Here is a 16,283-nt window from a genome sequence, read left to right as displayed (position 1 = left end):
TGTGGCCCCTTGGGTGCAGAGGGGAACGTTGGGCACTGGAGAAACCAAGGCCCACGGGGCTGCGGTCTGAGCTCTTCCTGCACGTAACCTGCTGACCAGGGGAGCCCAGGGTGTGTCACGATGTAGTGAGGGTTTGAGGAGGAGGCTGTGGGCTGATGTGGGCTGCCCCAAGCATGGTGTCCCCCTCCCCCACATCCCACGCCAATGAAATCAGAAGCTCAGGGGTGGGACTCCCATCGGGCCTCTTTAACTCTGCAGGTTCCTGACACAGCTCCTGGGGAGAAACAGCGCTCCTGCTGGCTGAACATGGACCCTTCAGGGGCGTCCTGCTAGGTGGCTGGTTCTGATTGGCAGGTCTGGGGGGCAGAGACTCTGCATGTCTAACCCGTGCCCAGTGGACGCCCACACTGCAGGCCCCCAGACCACACCTGGAGCAGGGAGGATGGACATTCATCTTCAAGGGCGGGGTGGAAACCCAGCTGCTGCGGCAGAAGCAGTCTCCCCACGCCCAGTCCCAGCCCGGCAGGCAGGCAGGTGGGTGGGTCCATGAGCTGGGAACCGAGGTCTCCCGTCTTGTCCTCTGCCCTCTGCCCCCTCCAGGCTGCCAGAACATCAGAGGCAAGATCAGTGTTCTCCTATCTGCCCAGCACAGAGAATGCTTTAAAAAGAACAGCGCGGGGTTTATGTCCTGCACACACACGTGCAGCTTCACTCACGGCCCCCAGGGCCCAGGTGGGGCATCCTCTTCACAGGGAGGCTATTTATGAGGATCCAAGACCCCACTCCTCTCAGTACCCCCACCCTTCCTTTTCCCTAGGGGCACGGTCTGTGACCTACGCCTAAAAGCCCTGCCAAGCCCAAAGCAGCAGGCACAAAGCGGGCAGCCGAAATCCAAAGTTTTAGGTCCAAGTGCAAATCCTGGCTCTGTCCCTTCCTAGCTGTGTGACCTTGGACAAGTTAATTAACCTTTCACTTGAGCAGTATTTTTTTTATTGTAAAATATGTGAAATCATGATCGACCTCTCACGGTTGCTGGATAAATCGATTCGAGGATATACTGATATAAGTGGATATAAAACCCAGATGCATAAAGAGAGCGCATTACACTGATGAATTAGAGGACGGGGCGGGCGGATCTGAGGTACTCCAAGCATGGTGTCCCCTGCCTGGTGGTCACCTTCCGAGGTGCTCCCCCCGTCCTGCCCATGTTATCCTGCTGCGGCCACCACGTCACACCAGCTGTCCCCTAGCTGACTTCAGTCCCTGATCCCTGCCTCCCTCTCCCCCTGCAGACATGGGCAGCTTTGAGGAGGGTGAGAAGCGCCAGACCGTCTCCCATGGAGAAGCCGCCGTCATCCGCGCCCCACGCATCGCCAGCTTCCCCCGGCCGCAGGTGACCTGGTTCCGCGATGGCCGCAAGATCCCGCCCAGCAGCCGCATGTGAGGCCCCACTCTGGAGGGAGCAGGGGGAAGCTGTTCCTGGGGGAGGGGGTTGGGGGTCAGATGAACGCAGGGGAGGGCCGGCCCTGCAGAAGCCTCGGCTCTTCTGGGACGTGCCCAGCCTGGGCTCCTCACTGAATGGCCACACAAGTTAGGTTTGCCAGGGGCTTTCTTGGAACCTGCGTGCCAGGACTTGGGGCTCCCAGGGAATCCCAGGGCGTGTCTCTGCTCTTGGCTGGAGACAACTCTGCCTCTCAGAGGACTTAAAATACTCAAGCAGGCAGCACAAGGCGCGTCGCCATGGCGACAGGCCCAGGACTCAGGCCAGCACAGGGGTGGTGGCGGGCAGGCGGGTTCCGTTATACGGGTGTGGCTGGGTGTCTGCTGGGTGCGAGGGCGTGTCTGCTTGGGCTGCAGGAAGTTGGTGTGGCCGGGGAGGCCGGGCAGGGAGGGCCAACACACGGGGCTTTCAGGGCTCACAAGGACCTTCTGTGCACCCCTGGCTGGGGAGTGACGCCGCTAACGTCCCTCAGGTCCACCGAAGGCGGGAGGGACAGCGGGCCTCCAGGAGGTCCCTTGGGCTTTCCTCTCTGGGCTGCCAATTCTCCTCTCTCCCAGGAAGACCAGCTGCTCCCCATCTGCTCGGGCTGCCAAACTGACAGGACAGAGCCCGTCCTGGTCCCTGAAGCAAGTGGAGGGGTAGATGGATGGCTCTCGTCTTTGGGGAGCGCAAGGACCCGCGATGGAAACACAGTAGCAATAACAGTAATGTCACAGTGATAGTAGTGACTGTCATTTATCACGGGACAGCTGTGTGCGATCACACTCCCATTCCCCCAGGGCTGCTGCACCCCAGAGGTAGCGGGTGTTCTCAGCCTCCCGCCCCCAGAACACATGCTCCAGAAACACTTACTGAATGCAGGATCCCACCACGACCCTAGGAAGTGGCTGGCTCTCCCCCGCTGCACAGCCAGCACCGTGAAGCCCCCACCATTACCACTTTCCCAAGTCTCAGAGGGAGTCAGGATGGCTCATCCCTCCGTGAGACACCAGGGCAAACGGCACAGACACGCGCAAACCACTGCGCTTTGGAGACCTTGTCCTGGCACAGTGGTCCTCAACCTAGCCGTGGAACTCTCTGGGAAGCTCTAAAATAGACTGACCCTTGAGTTCCGCCCTAAGGTACTCTGATTTATTTGAAATGGAGAGCAATCGGGAAGTAGGAATTTTTTAAAAGCTCCCCAGGTGATTCTAATGCACAGCCAGGGTCAAGAACCCCTCCTAGTAGGTAACAGCAATCTACAGCCACAATGTGCTCTGTAACAAAACATCCCAATGGCTAAAACAACGAGCAGGAGCACTTAGAAAATTTTTCTTAGGCATCTACAGGTTGGTGGTATAGGCTGGCACTTCTTCCTGGGGTTGGCTGGCCACTGACTAGCCTCGAAGGGCCTCATGCTGGCCGACAGGTGACTGCTCTGATCTAGGCGTCATCCTCCTGCCAGCTAGCATGTTGTCTGACAGTTGCAGAGAAGCAGGAGAAGAAGCAGAAACACGGGTTTTTAAGTCTCTGCTAACATCCAATTGGCCAAAACAAGAACATGGCAGAACTCAAAAGCACGCATGTGCCATGGGACCTTGAGAGGACGGCAGAGTCACAAGGCTCAGAGCAAGGTGGAGAAGGGGGCAGGAGCCTGGGTTCCCGGGTGGACTGACAGCGTAGGTCAGAGCCCACCCCTTAGAACTAAGTTTCAATGAAGCCAGCAGAACTTTCACCCCAGCATGGAGGCTGGGGTTGGGCTGTAGACAGGGTGCTCTATGCATAGCCCAGGCACAGGGCAGGGAGAGGCATCGGTGCCACGCTAGCTCCCTTGATGCGGTAATCTCATGCACCCAGGCATATCAAGACATCCTGCAAGCAATCAATTGGTAGTGTCTGTCCAGAGCACAGAATGGAAAAGGGTTCTGAGGCCCCACCCAGGCTGGTGGGAAAGAGCACGGTGGTGGATTGGTAATGTCTGCCCGGCTGCGGGGAGGGGGCTGTGCGGTGCTGGAGGAGGCCCTCACGCCCATCCTCCCTTTCCTAACACCTTCCCGCCTCCTTTTCCCACTCCAGGCCTCTGTCCTCACCCGCTTCCCCTTCCCAGAACCCTCTGGCCCCAGGACAGAGTCTCCCTGACCTGCACACACACGCGCACACTCACACACACATCACCACCCAGTCCTGCCAGACACAGGCTAGAACTCTGGGGTGCTTCTGTCTTGGCAACTACCACACGTTAACACCCATCATGAACAGAGAGGGTCCTGGAAGCCACTGCCTAGTGTCTGCACGTCAGAGCTCCGTGTCAGTCTGTGGGGTGTCCGGGAACGCTGCTGCCACCACCGGCCTGGGCACCATCACACCAGGCCCCAAGCTCTGTTGAAAACGGGACAAGATTCCCAACAGAGATGCCTCCTGGGGGCTTTGGGCACAGCCTAGGACGGTTTAGTTTATTCTTAATTGAATTAAGGCTTGAACCCCTCGGAGATAAGGAAAGGGGGTAACCAAATAGGAGCAGCAGGCAGGATGTGGTGGGGCCCATCAGAGGAGTGGACAAGGCCCAGGACATTGTAACCAGGATGTGGCTGGAAAGGACAATCCAGCCCCTGTCCAGTGCCCCCCAAACGCCCACCCCTGGGGATCCTTCAGCATGAATGTGTCAGGGCCCAGCAGAGGGGACACCCTCCCTAGTGCAACAGCAGCTTTCACCCCGGGACTGAGCATGCATCATTCTGTGACGTCTGTCATGGTCCCCAAGCAGAGGGCAGGAAGCCCAGGGACCCTCCTGGCCCCCTGCTGGGTCAGGCAGCAGGTTAGAAGGCCTGTCTGCCTCCTGTCCTGCTCCACATTCAGTACGGAACCCAGGCCCCACAGGCGGGCCCCAGGCCAGGTGATGGTGCAGGCCAGGCCAGCTGCAGTAACGGACACCCCAGTCTCAGTGACCTGACCTCACGGAAGTTGATGTCCCCCCTACAGGAAGTCCTGCCCAAATGAGGGACAGGAAGGGTACCCTTCTCCACAGTGGCCAGAGTCCAGGCTGATGGGGCTCTGCTGTCCTTGACACAGGCCCTCAAGCCACCCTGCTCCAACAGAGGGGAGAGGGTGGCCCGGGTGGAGCAGGGGCTGCACGGTCCACGCCTAGAGGCACACACGTGCCCTGCGGCCCTCCCTCCACACAGCCCTCCTGCCTGCCCAGGCAGGATGCTGTACAGTGCCCCTGGCTTCCCGGCAGCTGTGCTGATCTCCAGAAGGAAATCCTGGCACCGAGGTGGACAGCGGCCATCCCTGCCAACTCCATGTCTCCGCCTAGGACAGGCGAGGACAGGCTATCACATGTGCTGATCTGCTTTCTGTTGCCAATGACGCCTCAGGCCGGAGAGCTATAAAGGGAAGAGGTTTATTTTGTCTCAGGATTCTGGAGGTGCAAGATGGAAGGGCACATCTGGTGGAGACCTGGCTGGCAGGGTCCCCAGGGGGTTCAGGGAGGGCCACACAGCAAGAGACAGGGAGTGCGTGTGTGTGTGTGTGTGTGTGTGTGTGTGCCTTCTGGTCTCTCTCCCCCTCTCATAAAGTCACCGGAACTCAGTCTTGGGTCCCACTCTGACCACCGTATCTTTTCCCAGTACACCCCAAGGCCCCACCTCTGAACACGATACTTAGATTAAGTTTCCATCCCCTTAACCTCTCACAGTGGGGGTGGAACCTCAGCAGATGAACCTTGGGGGACCATCCATACTGCAGACATCCACCTTTAGTCCCAGTCGGCCGCCTCGTGAGGCTTGAGGATGCCTGCCAAGCTGCCTCCCCGGCCTCCACGCCAGCTGTCAGGAGCACCCATGGAGTGGCAACCAAGCCTTGTGCAGACGTCCTCAAATGTCCCCCGAGGGCAGAGTCACCCCAGGTGGAGAACCACCGACCTAGAAAGATCCATCATAACATACACCAAGTCCACCCCCTTTCCTTAGCTCCAAGGGGTCCAAGCCAAATTCATTCTTAGTGGCCGGGGCCGGGGGTGTGGCTGGGGAAGCTGGGGCCTGCAGAACGATCCTGACTCCTGACGTGGACTGTGCCAGGTGAGGGTCACGGGTGGGGGGCAGGTGGTCTCATGGGCTGTCTTGGGCCCCCTGGGGAAGAAACAGAGACACAGACAGGGATCAGAATCCCTCACCTCCGGGCTGAAGGCATCCTAGCAAGCATTTGCTCCCACCTGTGTGCAGGGAGGGAGATGAGGCCCAGCTGGGGGAACAGCAGGCTCCTCAGAGGCTGGGGGGCCCCAGCCCAGGCTCCCTCCCCCCAACCTCAGCCACCCCCACATGCTGCTCCAAGGACAAAGGTCCCTGCAGGAGACTAGCAGGTGTGGGGGCGGCCACCTTCCCCATCCTGTGTTGTCACCTTCAAAACATGTTAGATGGGCTCTGGTCCCACCTATCACCCCATTAGCTGGAGATTAAAAGAACTCTCCAGAACCAAAAAAGAAAATGGACATCGTTAGGGTTTCTAGGCGCTGGGGGGCGGGAGGACTCACTTCCCTATTGCCCAGAGTTCCTCGGCTGGCGTGAGTCTCAGCATGCGATGCCCCAAAACCAGGAGCGGGGACCCAGCACCCCGTGGCTGGGCGAGAGCCGGGCCGGAGACGCGTTAGTGAGGATGTTTGTTTGAGAGCCTGTTTAAAACTCTGCAACATTCACCTAATGGGAAAATTTGAAAAGAATTCAGCTGGATTTGTCCTTGTTAAACTCACATTAAGGGTGTTTAACAGCTGTCTCGGGCACATCACATTACAATCCCGAGATAGACTTGGCAAACTAATGGGTTTGTTTGTCATCGGGAGAAAGGGTGAAGGGAGCGGGCAGAGCCAGCCTGGGCGACACTCCCCGCGCCGAGTCATCTGCACAGGAGAGGGACTGGCTTTCAGGGACCCTGCCTGCTGAGGGTCTGCCTAACGGGAGCCCAGCAGAGGCACCAGCCGGGGGGCTGCGGCCCCTCTCCACCCCCGTAGCACAGCCTGCCTCCCTTCTCACCCTGTCACCCAGCCCAGTAGCTCCCAGGAGGGTTCGCAAGCTGTGGGGAGGGGGAAGCTGACCCCTGAGGAGGGGACCGGGGGAACAGGACCCCCAGAAGTCTGTTTCAGGCAGCCTCCCGCCTTCAGTCCACCCAGGCAATGTTAGGATTAGGGTTGAGGAGGCCAGGCTCCTCAGGAGGCTGAGACAGGAGGATTGTTCAAGACCAGCCTCAGCAACCTAGGGAGACACTGTCTCTGAATAAAATCTAGAGGGGCTGGGAATGTGGCTCAGTGGTGGAGGACCCCTGGGCTCAATTCCTTCTACCAGAAAAGGGGTTAGGGCTGAGGCGCTGATCCTGGAAGGCCCCTGGTCACTTCCACTTCATTACTTGTTGGTCACTCACTCACTCTGTGAGCATCACTGAGGCTCCCAGATGCTTGTGCTGCGGCAGAGGTGACCCCTCAAAGCCATAAGGACAAAATCCCACTGGGGCCCATGGAAAAGGGCCCCGCCTTGGGGTCGGGTAGGGGAAGCCTCTTGAAGCCAGTCTCGAACCCCAGGCCTGACCTTGGGATTCTCTGCCCAGTGGCTGAGGAGGCAGGGAGGCCGGGAGGCCATCCTTCCTCCTCTTCCCAGCTGGGGAGGGGATAGTAGAGCGGGGCCAGCCACTTCAGGTCCCTGCCCTGCGTCCCTGGAGACTCAAGAGCCCTCGGGCCCCTGTCAAGGAATCCGTTCCTCTTCCCAGAGCCATCACGCTGGAGAACACCCTTGTCATCCTGTCAACGGTGGCTCCCGACGCGGGCCGCTACTACGTGCAGGCTGTTAATGACAAGAACGGCGATAACAAGACCAGCCAGCCCATCACTCTCGCCGTGGAGAGTAAGTAAGCTAGGGGCCTGGGACCGGCACAGAGCGGGTCATTAAATCTTGGGAACGGTGCTCCAGAGGGTCATTGGGAAGATGGAATGGCAGCGGGGTGTCTGGGGATAGCAGTGAGGGACCCTCCCGAGGAGGAAGCACGCGGGGGCGGGGGGAGTACCAGGGAGAGGCAGAGGCTGCTCCCTTCCGGAAGCCTGCGACCCTGCATCAGGAGAGGGATGTCTAGTGTGGCAGTTAGCAGGGTCCCTGGAGGCCAGGGAGGCGGGGGACAGGGCGAGAGGGGGTGAGCACGTGTGGCTGACAGCCGCCCCGGGCTCAGGTGCTGCCAGAGGAGCACCCGGGAGATCGGAAGCTCGTTGGGAAGAAATACACCAGCTGCCTCTGCTCGGCTGGCAGAAGAGCTGCTCCCAGGCCCCTGCTACACATGCACCCGGGGGCCCTCGAAGGGGATTCCTCAGGGTCCTTTGGCAAAATCATCCGTGTCCAGCAGAGAGTGGAGCCAGGTCCCTGTCCTGGTTCCCCTGCAACACGGTGTCCTCCATCCAGGCTCCACCCCCAGGGTGGAGACGCAGAGCAAGTGGCTAGGGGGCAGCCCGGGCACGGAGTCACCGAGCCTGGGGCAAAACCAGTACTTCTGGCAGCAGCTGAGCACCGCCCAAGCTGGGGGAGCCAGATGTTCACGTCCGTCACAGCTGTACCACTCCTGCTCCCAAAGTGAATGTCATTGATCGTCCGTGGTCCCACCAGCATGTACCCACCACCAGCAAGATGAGGGTGGGGGCAACGTAGGACCTTGCCCGATCTCCACCTCTGTCTGCCTGTGCTCAGTTATCCCAGAACATTCCCGATCCATATTCTAGGGTTTTGCAAGCTCTGGCAGAACCCCTTCCCACGTTCCCAGTAATCTCCTTCCTCCAACCCGAGGTTGCAATACGCCAAGAAAGACATCTGGATGCAGGAGGAGAATTCCACTGCACGCTGACCCACCAGAGTCACAGTGTGACCTCTGACACTGACCTGAGCCAAGGTCTCAGTGAGTCCCACAGCCTGGGGCTGCGCTGCGTGAGCTGGCTTCCTGTTTCTATAGGAAAAAGGAATCCGCCCCTCGAGGGAGATGTTTTCCCATCTGTTCTCTAGTGGTCCTGTTACCTGGATTCTCATGAAACCTGGTAATGTGTCAAAGGCAAGGTCAAAGACACAGAGTGGCTTGTGGTCATCTTCCCGAGCGACTCAGTGTACCCTGGCACCCAAGGTCGGGAAGGCTGCACTCTGGGTCCCCTCTCCAGCACCCAGCCCCTCCTGAAGGGAGTCAAACAGCTGCTCTCTGGGCTGAATGTTGGGGTCACCCACGCTCTGCTCCATCTCCAGCCACCACAGCCCTCCGCTGGCCCAGGGGAGGCAGGCAGTGCCCCTCCGCCACCTGCTGCTCTGCTCCTGCTCCCGCCTGGTGATTGTGCTGGATCGAGAGCGGAGTTGGCTGATTTTTAGCTAATTTCCCCTCCCACCAGTGATTGCACTTCAAAACCCTACTCCTCGCGCTGACACAAATCCCCAGCCAGCCCGCCTGCCCACCTGCCCGCCAGTCTGAGAGGAGGAGCGGCCTGTTCGCCCACCACCAGCTCCGCTCCCCTGCTCTCTAGTGCAGCACAGCCCCCTCCTCCATCCCTCAGCTCAGGAGCCCCAGAGCAGACCTCGTGGGGAGCCCATGCTTCTTGGAAATGGAGAAGGAAAGGGCGAGTCTGGTGATCCCAGGAGTCCTTCCCTGCCCATGGTAGCCCAGGGACTTCGCTCAGACTGTCACAGCTCTGAAACCCCCCACCTGTGTGGGGCCCCACACCTGGAGATCAGAGCCTCATGGAAGATAGTGCGTCATACACAAGATTTTAAATCTTCTGGGAACCCCATTTTTTGCAAAGTAAAAAAAAAAGCAGAATTAATTTTATTAATATATTTTATTAACCCAGCATTTCTGAAATATCTTTTAAACACACCTTCCTATAGGAAATATAGCATATTTTCCACTTTTTTTTTCTTGCATATGAAGTCTTTGAAATCCACGCGCATTTTACACTTAGAGCCCGTCTCAATTCCTCTCCATTCTGATGCTAAATTTTCTCCTAAAATACGTGATCTGTATTTAGATTTCATAAAATTTACAGCTGAAAAGGTAGAGTCTTATACCCAAGTTGTTCCCGTACATACTTAAGTGTTCTAATAACTGAGTTGGGATCTGTTTTTTTAATTAAATGTAAATTAGTTAAAATTAAATCACATTAAATCAAAGGGGCACCAGCCGCACTTCAGGTGCTCTGGAGGCATAAGTGGCACCCTGGGCTGGGGGATGGGTGGGTTTCAAGGCCTGGGTGCTCTGGGGCTCAGGAGGCAGGAGGCCCAGGTGAGTCTTGTGGTCCCCAGCCTCGTTCCTCTTCAGCAGAGCCATGTTTGTGGTGGCCTTTATGGAAATCCTCTGGGGCAGCCAGATCCAAACGTGGCCCCTGCGTGCGCAGCCCTCTGCTTCCTCCTGTCCTGGGTACAGGACGGGCCGCCTGTGTCCGGGGCTCACATGGCCACGCCTCCTTGCTGAGGCTTGCCCTGGTTTTCACCGGCTCCAAAGCCCCCCTTACCCCAGTATCCCCTCAGACTGGAGCCACCTCCACCCACAGTAGCTAGCGCTGCCCCAGGACCAGCCCACACCCCCTTCTCACGCCCGTCAGGACAGGTGCCATACCTCAGCTCCAGGTCATGGCAGGGGACCCCCCCACAATAGGCATGTGATGGGTTTAGAGAGAGGCCCCCCCACCTCCAGGCTCTTAGCTCCCAGCCGCCCTGGCCTTTCTGGCTCACCGGCTGTCCCTGCTCCTGCCTGTGTGCAGTTTGGGGAGGCGCACCCCTGTGTTTGGTGCCTGAGCCAGCCCTGCAGACCTGGTGACAGAGGGACTCCCCAGCAGAGAGCACCCGACAGCCAGGTGTGTCCTGCCACCCCCGTGGCCATCTCTGATGAGTCCCAGGAGGAGAGCCGATGTCCCTGTAGGGCTGTGTCCTTGGAAAGGTGGCGGGGTCTCCTCCTGACTGCAGCAGTCACCCAAGCGCCCTGCTGTCCCCACCCCCTCTCAGCCTTTGTTCCAGCTCCCAGCCGCCACTTGCTGCCCTGCCCTCTGGACACTAGGCTTGGTTGCCCCTCCCTGGTATCCTTCCCAGAGCCTCTAGACCTGCTGCCCCTGCTTTGGGTCTCTGCTGGTTCTTCCCTCGCTGTCACATCTCTGCCTCCCCTGACATGAGCAAGCCCAGTGTCCAACGAGTGGCCTCTTGTTCCTCCCGTTCTCCCCCGTCCCTGGTCCTGGATCTCGCTGTGTCCCCCACACACCTGCACTGATGGCCCTCCAGCAGGCCTCCACCCTGTATCTCTAGCATGTCCACCCCGCCACCAGTTCAGACAGTGTGACAGAAGCCAATGGGCCCGGCTCCCTGGGAACCAGTTCCTCCTGGGCTCTGCAAAAGGGGCCCCCTCTCAGGCGTCCAATCCCTAAACCGCCATTACTCCTTCAATCTTCCTCCACCCCAGACCACGGCCACGCCCTGTGGCCTTCGTTCTCCCCTTCACTAGCCGGGCTCTCCCCAGGGCAGCTTCCAGTCCAGACAGGCTCACTAATCCTCAGCAGTCCACTCTGCCTGCCTGAGCAGGAGTGGGACCATCACGCATGCTTGCTCTGACCTCTTGGGTGCACTGTGTTAAGGAGGATTCTGAGGGCACATCTGGGCTCAGCTAAGAAAAGCACTGAAACCCATTACACTTCCTCCCGCAGAGGAAGGAGCGGCCTGGGAAGGGGCAGCGAGCAGGGCTGGGCCCTGGAGCTCTGCAGGCCACCCGGCAGCCCCCATTCTGGAACACCCTCCTCCTCCTCGCTCCTCTGAGCCCCACTCAAGTCCCAGCATCTACCATGAAGCCACCACACACCACGTCCCCAGGAGCCAGGAGGTGCCTGTCCTCTCCCTTGGTCTGGAGGCCCCAGGAGCCCTGGGGTCCATCGCGTGATCCGGGGTAGTAGGGAGAGCTCTTTCCAGCACCAGCAGGCAAATCCCCAGGGAGTGTCATTTATTAAGTGCCTACTGTGTGCAGGCACTCTGCACTCACTGCCGACCAGCTGAAACACAACCCCTGCTCTCCTCACCCCCATCACCAGCGTCTTCGGGCCCTTAGATGTGTGAGCACTGCCCACTCTGCCTCCCAGGCTGTGTCCCCCAGAGGACTGACCTCAGTGGGGCACCTCGGGCTCCTGGCCTGCAGCCAGAGCTCACCCAGGAAGCATGGGTTGAGGGGGCAGTGCTGAATGCACACAGCCCTCGAGGTGGCAGTTCTATCCCCTTTTGCCACCAAGAGAACAGAAGGGTGAAGGGAAGTAGCCCACTGAGGTCATACTCCAGGACACAGACAGGGCGAGGCTTTGAATCCAGGCTTCCGAGACCCAAGACCCCCGTCTCTGCTACTATGGCTCCTCTCCATCCCTCCAGGTTGCTGCCCGGGTACCTGCCCCAGGGGCCCTTGCTGGGTCCCACTCCCCACCTTCCCTGCCCGAGCCAGGAGGCAGCCCCCGCCCAGGGCAGCCGCATTCCTTCATCTCTGCCCGCCGCCTGCCGATCGCCTTCCTCCGGGGCAGCCCGTGCGTCTGGCTGTGTGCACTCTAGCTTGGGCTCTAACTGTCTGTCTCCTCCTTGTGCCCCATTAATCTGGGCCATGGTACCTGTGCGCCCCAGCATGTAATAAACAACTTAGAGCACACTTTTATGGATTCAGCTATATCAGCAGCTTTCAATCCGATCGCGCTTTATGGCGCCTACATGAGACTTTTATATTGTTGCAATTATTCTGCTTTATATGCTCCCTTTCCTGGCCCTTTCATTTTACTTTATTTTCACATTTTATTCCCATTCTTCCTGAGCCTCTTCTAGCAAGGCCTAGAGTTCAGTTGGGAAAACTGCCAAGGCTGACCAGTGTGGCCCAGAGGGGCAGTTGGCCATTGCATGCCCTCCTCCTGACCCCACAAAGGATGTCCTGCCACTGTCACCTGAGGCCGTGCGGGCCGTGGTGGCTGGATACCTGCAGGGACTCCTGGAAGGAGGCTAACAAGGTAGATTTGTTGCAAGAAAAAAAATGCTGTGTTTCAGGGGCCCTGGAGCAGGGGTTCAGAGGATGTTGGAGTCTCTGCCAATACTGGGCCTGCACTGACCCACAAAGAGAGGAACTATCCACCTCCTAAAGAGTCCAAAACACACTGGGCCCGGTGGCATACACCTGAAATCCCAGCAATTCTGGAGGCTCAGGCAGAAGGATCACAAGTTTGAGGCCAGCCTCAACATATTAGCAAGGCCCTAAGAAACTTAGTGAGACCCTGTCTCAAAATAAAAAATAAAAAGTCTGGGGATGTGGCTCAGTGGTTAAGCACCCCTGGGTTCAATCCCCAGTGCCAAAATAATAATAAAAATAACAACAACAACAACAACACAGGACAGAAAACACTACCCCCTCTATTAGACCAGTGTACATGTTCTTTTTTTTTTTTCCCTTCAATAAAGCCCCCTCAGTCCTCGACCCTGGGAGTGCCACAGTGACAGCTGCAGCCCTGCTCATTGCTGACATGAACGTATCTGAGCACCTACTCGGTGGCAGAGTGGGTCTCTGTGCTGGAGAAGTGGACCCAGCAGGACCCTGGGTCAGCTCGCGCTGCTGTAACAAAGCTCCCCGGGGCCCTGAGCGGCGGACAGCCACGCTCCTGTCCTGGAGAGCCTCCTCCTGGAGCACGCCAGTCACTGTGGGTCACAGCCCACTCTAACCCAGCGTGGCCTCGCCAGGGCTAACTATATCTGCAAAGACCCCGTTTCCAAAGGAAGTGGCATTCCCATCTGCCCGTGAGGCGGGGTCGCGGCTCAACTCTGTGTGGAGTCTGCATCTGGGGAGGAGACGGACAGTGAGGAAGTAAACTAACTAGGGAAACTGAGTCAGGAGAAGGGTTCTGAGGGCAGTAGGGAGGGCTGGAGGTGAGGTGTGGCTGCTTCCCAGGAGGAGCACCGAGGGCCTTGGCGGCCAGCAGGGTCCTCAGGGGGCTGTCCCTGGTCACCCACAGAGTGCATCACAGAGCAAGAAGGGAAATGACAGTCCCCGGGGTTGGTGTCCAGAGGGCAGCACTGGACTGCCTCTGCGGCCACCTGCCCCACATCAGGGGACAGAGATCTCCCATGGCCTGGCCAGGAGGGGTCGGAACTTCCAATCTCTGTGCCCAGCTCACCCCGACCTCTCCCCAGATGTCGGAGGGCCCGCCGACCCCATCGCGCCAACCATCATCGTCCCTCCCAAGAACACCAGTGTGGTGGCAGGGACCTCGGAGGTGACCATGGAGTGTGTGGCCAATGCCAGGTGAGTGGACCTTCCTTTTCTGCTCCTTGTCCCTCCTAACTCAAGCCACTGTTCTGGGGAATGCAGTCGCAATTGAGAAAGTTCTGGAAGCTCTGTCGGGTGAGGACCAGGAGAGCAGAGGAGAGACGGCCGGTGGATGCTCCAGCTGTTGCCCAGGGTGTCGGGTAGGAGCACGGCTGTCTCCTCTGGTCCCAAGAGAAGAGACCAGAACCAGGAAGCAGAGCACAGCCCAGGCTGCCAGGGACCAGTGGGAGGTGGAGACGCTCCACCACTTAGAGCAGCACAGAGAGGGCAGGGGGCCTCTACTTGCGAGCACAGCTAAGCAGAGGAAAGGGTGCACGGGAGATGAGTCATCGCGGTCAAGAACATGGGCTTTGTAGGAGGGAGACTGGGGACCAGGTGCCAGCCTGGCCTGAACTTCCCGCACTTGGGAAGAGTAGAATCATTCCGGGGCCTCACCCGGTGAGGACACCCTGCTAAGTGCTCCTACTTGACCTCCTTTCTCCCAGCCACTACCAGCAGCCTAGAGAGGGCAAGCAGCCTGCCCAAGCTCACCCAGCTGGCCAACAGCAGAACTGAAATGCTGCCCCCTGAAATCCATGTTCACTGCCCTGCTCTGGACTTTGGTCTCCTCATCTGCAAAGTGACCGTCACTCAGTGATGTGGCCTTGAGGAGGAGGGATAGGGGGAGGAGAGGTGGAAAACCTTATTGTAAGGCAAGCAAATAGGGTGCTGACCCCAGGCTGACCTGATACCTTCTAAGGGCTCCAAAAACTGATGGGAAGAGTTGAAATGTGATGGGTGAGGAGCTGAATGACATCCTAAGGTCACCTACAGCTGAAGGTCCCTGGAGGGCTGGTCCCTGTAGCAACAGTTCTAGAAATACGCTGTGCAGAACCCGAGTATGGGACAGTGGCCAAGATACACAGTAAAGGCCCTGAGAAGTCCCGCATCGGAGAACCTGGCCAACTCCATATGACCCAGCGTTTCCAAACTACAGGACCCCAGACCTCACAGGACCCCCCTGAGTGCCCGGGGCAGCCAGCACAGACCTCATTCATAGAGGGAAGGCCAGGTGCAGGGCCATCGGAAGGAAGCCCAGCCAGGCTGCCCTGCGCAGCTACCCAGCGTCGCCAGCCCTGCCCAAGCACCTCAGCTCACTAACCTCTTCACCCCCAGCCCCGCAGGCGCCCACACAGGCCCAGAGCACTGAGGGGGCTCGCCCTGTGCGGGCGTCAGGGAGTGGCCGGGCGTGGCACGAGGGGGCGGNGCTGGGTGAGGCGCTGGGGCTGCGGGGCTCCCCTGGGCAGCGTGGCCTAGGCCTGGGGGAGGGTGACCCCACAGTGGACCGGCTCTGATCACCTCCTCTGGTCCCCCTGCAGAACCACCTCAGTTTGTCAAGGAGCCAGAGAGACACATCACAGCGGAGATGGAGAAGGTGGTGGACATCCCCTGTCGAGCCAAAGGTACCAGGGGGTGGGGGTGGGGGGAACAAGGACCCCAGACCCGCAGCCCCTCCCCTGCCTGGCCACCATTTCCAAATCCCACCGCCTTCTGGGGCCACATCATGGAATGGAGTGTCAGTCTGGCTGTGAGCAGCAGCCCCGGGAAACAAACAGGCCAAATTACCGTAATCTCAGGCTGGAAATCAACCCGTGTCATCATAACTTGAGGGTTACAAATGAACCCAAATTACCGTAATTTCAGCACAGGTGACAGATCCAAATTGCCCGTAATTTGAGAGTTGTAGACAATGCCAAATCATCATAACTTCAGAACTAGCAGGCCTGGGCTTCTCTCACTTGAGATGGGTCCCAGAGCCCCGCCCACGGCTGAGGCCTGTGCTGGTCACCCCCACACCCCTCACCCCCACCCCCAGCTCCCTGGTCGAGGCTCTGGGAGGATTTCCATTTTCCCATCCTGGCTCTCCCTCCTCCGGCAGCTGAGCTGAAAGAGCCCACAGCCAGGACAGCAGCCAGGGGATGGAGAGAAAACCATGGACCAGCAGACATGGCCAAATACCGGTCACAGGGCAGAGTGTCACCCCAGCAGGAAGGAGCCTCCCTGGAGGGGCCACTCTCCCAGGCAAAGAATATCTATGGGGGGCTTTCCATGGGCCAGGATTGTTCTCAGGCAGGGGGTGGGTTTACAGAATGAGCCAAACAGCCAACTCCGGGTTATTCTAGAATTTACACTCTTGTGAAGGAGATGAGCAAAGCTATAAACAAAGACACCGTATTTCATCCCATCTAAAGTGCTGTGACTTGTAAGATGCCCCATGATTTTATGAACCACTAAGAAAGAAACAAGGCTGCCAATTAAAAGATGACGTGCTGTCAATGCCAGACACCTCCTGGTCTCCAGGACTTCGCAGAGGGAATGAATGTGCGTCTTGGAATGGAGGAGCCCCCTCTGTCTCAGTGGGGTTCCAGGAACACCAGGCCTGGGGGCGCCGAGCTGTGGGGTGCTCCTCTGGGGAGGTCATTTGAGCAGAGAGGCAGAGAGAGGG

The 16,283-nt window shown here is 58.5% G+C and overlaps 2 protein-coding genes across 6 annotated transcripts in view; both read left to right on the top strand.

Annotated features, from left to right (window-relative positions):
- LOC125613921 (protein sidekick-2-like) overlaps nucleotides 1-13,778 on the top strand; it is a 166,906-nt gene extending 153,128 nt beyond the window's left edge. Inside the window, exons 4-6 of the mRNA XM_048795766.1 lie at nucleotides 1,293-1,440; nucleotides 7,232-7,365; nucleotides 13,663-13,778. Coding sequence (XP_048651723.1) covers nucleotides 1,293-1,440; nucleotides 7,232-7,365; nucleotides 13,663-13,778 — 398 coding nt within the window. The remainder of the gene's footprint in view (nucleotides 1-1,292; nucleotides 1,441-7,231; nucleotides 7,366-13,662) is intronic.
- A 1,376-nt stretch (nucleotides 13,779-15,154) lies between these two features.
- Sdk2 (sidekick cell adhesion molecule 2) overlaps nucleotides 15,155-16,283 on the top strand; it is a 78,049-nt gene continuing 76,920 nt past the window's right edge. For all 5 annotated transcript variants that reach the window (XM_015503497.2, XM_048795748.1, XM_048795754.1 and 2 more), the window contains exon 1: nucleotides 15,155-15,240. In XM_015503497.2, coding sequence (XP_015358983.2) covers nucleotides 15,204-15,240 — 37 coding nt within the window. In that variant the 5' untranslated portion in view covers nucleotides 15,155-15,203. The remainder of the gene's footprint in view (nucleotides 15,241-16,283) is intronic.

This window comes from Marmota marmota, unplaced genomic scaffold (assembly GCF_001458135.2).
Source record: "Marmota marmota marmota unplaced genomic scaffold, marMar, whole genome shotgun sequence".
NCBI classification, from domain to species: Eukaryota; Metazoa; Chordata; class Mammalia; order Rodentia; family Sciuridae; genus Marmota; species Marmota marmota.
Note: the sequence above shows the minus strand (reverse complement) of the source record. Positions and strands in the feature narration are given on the sequence as shown.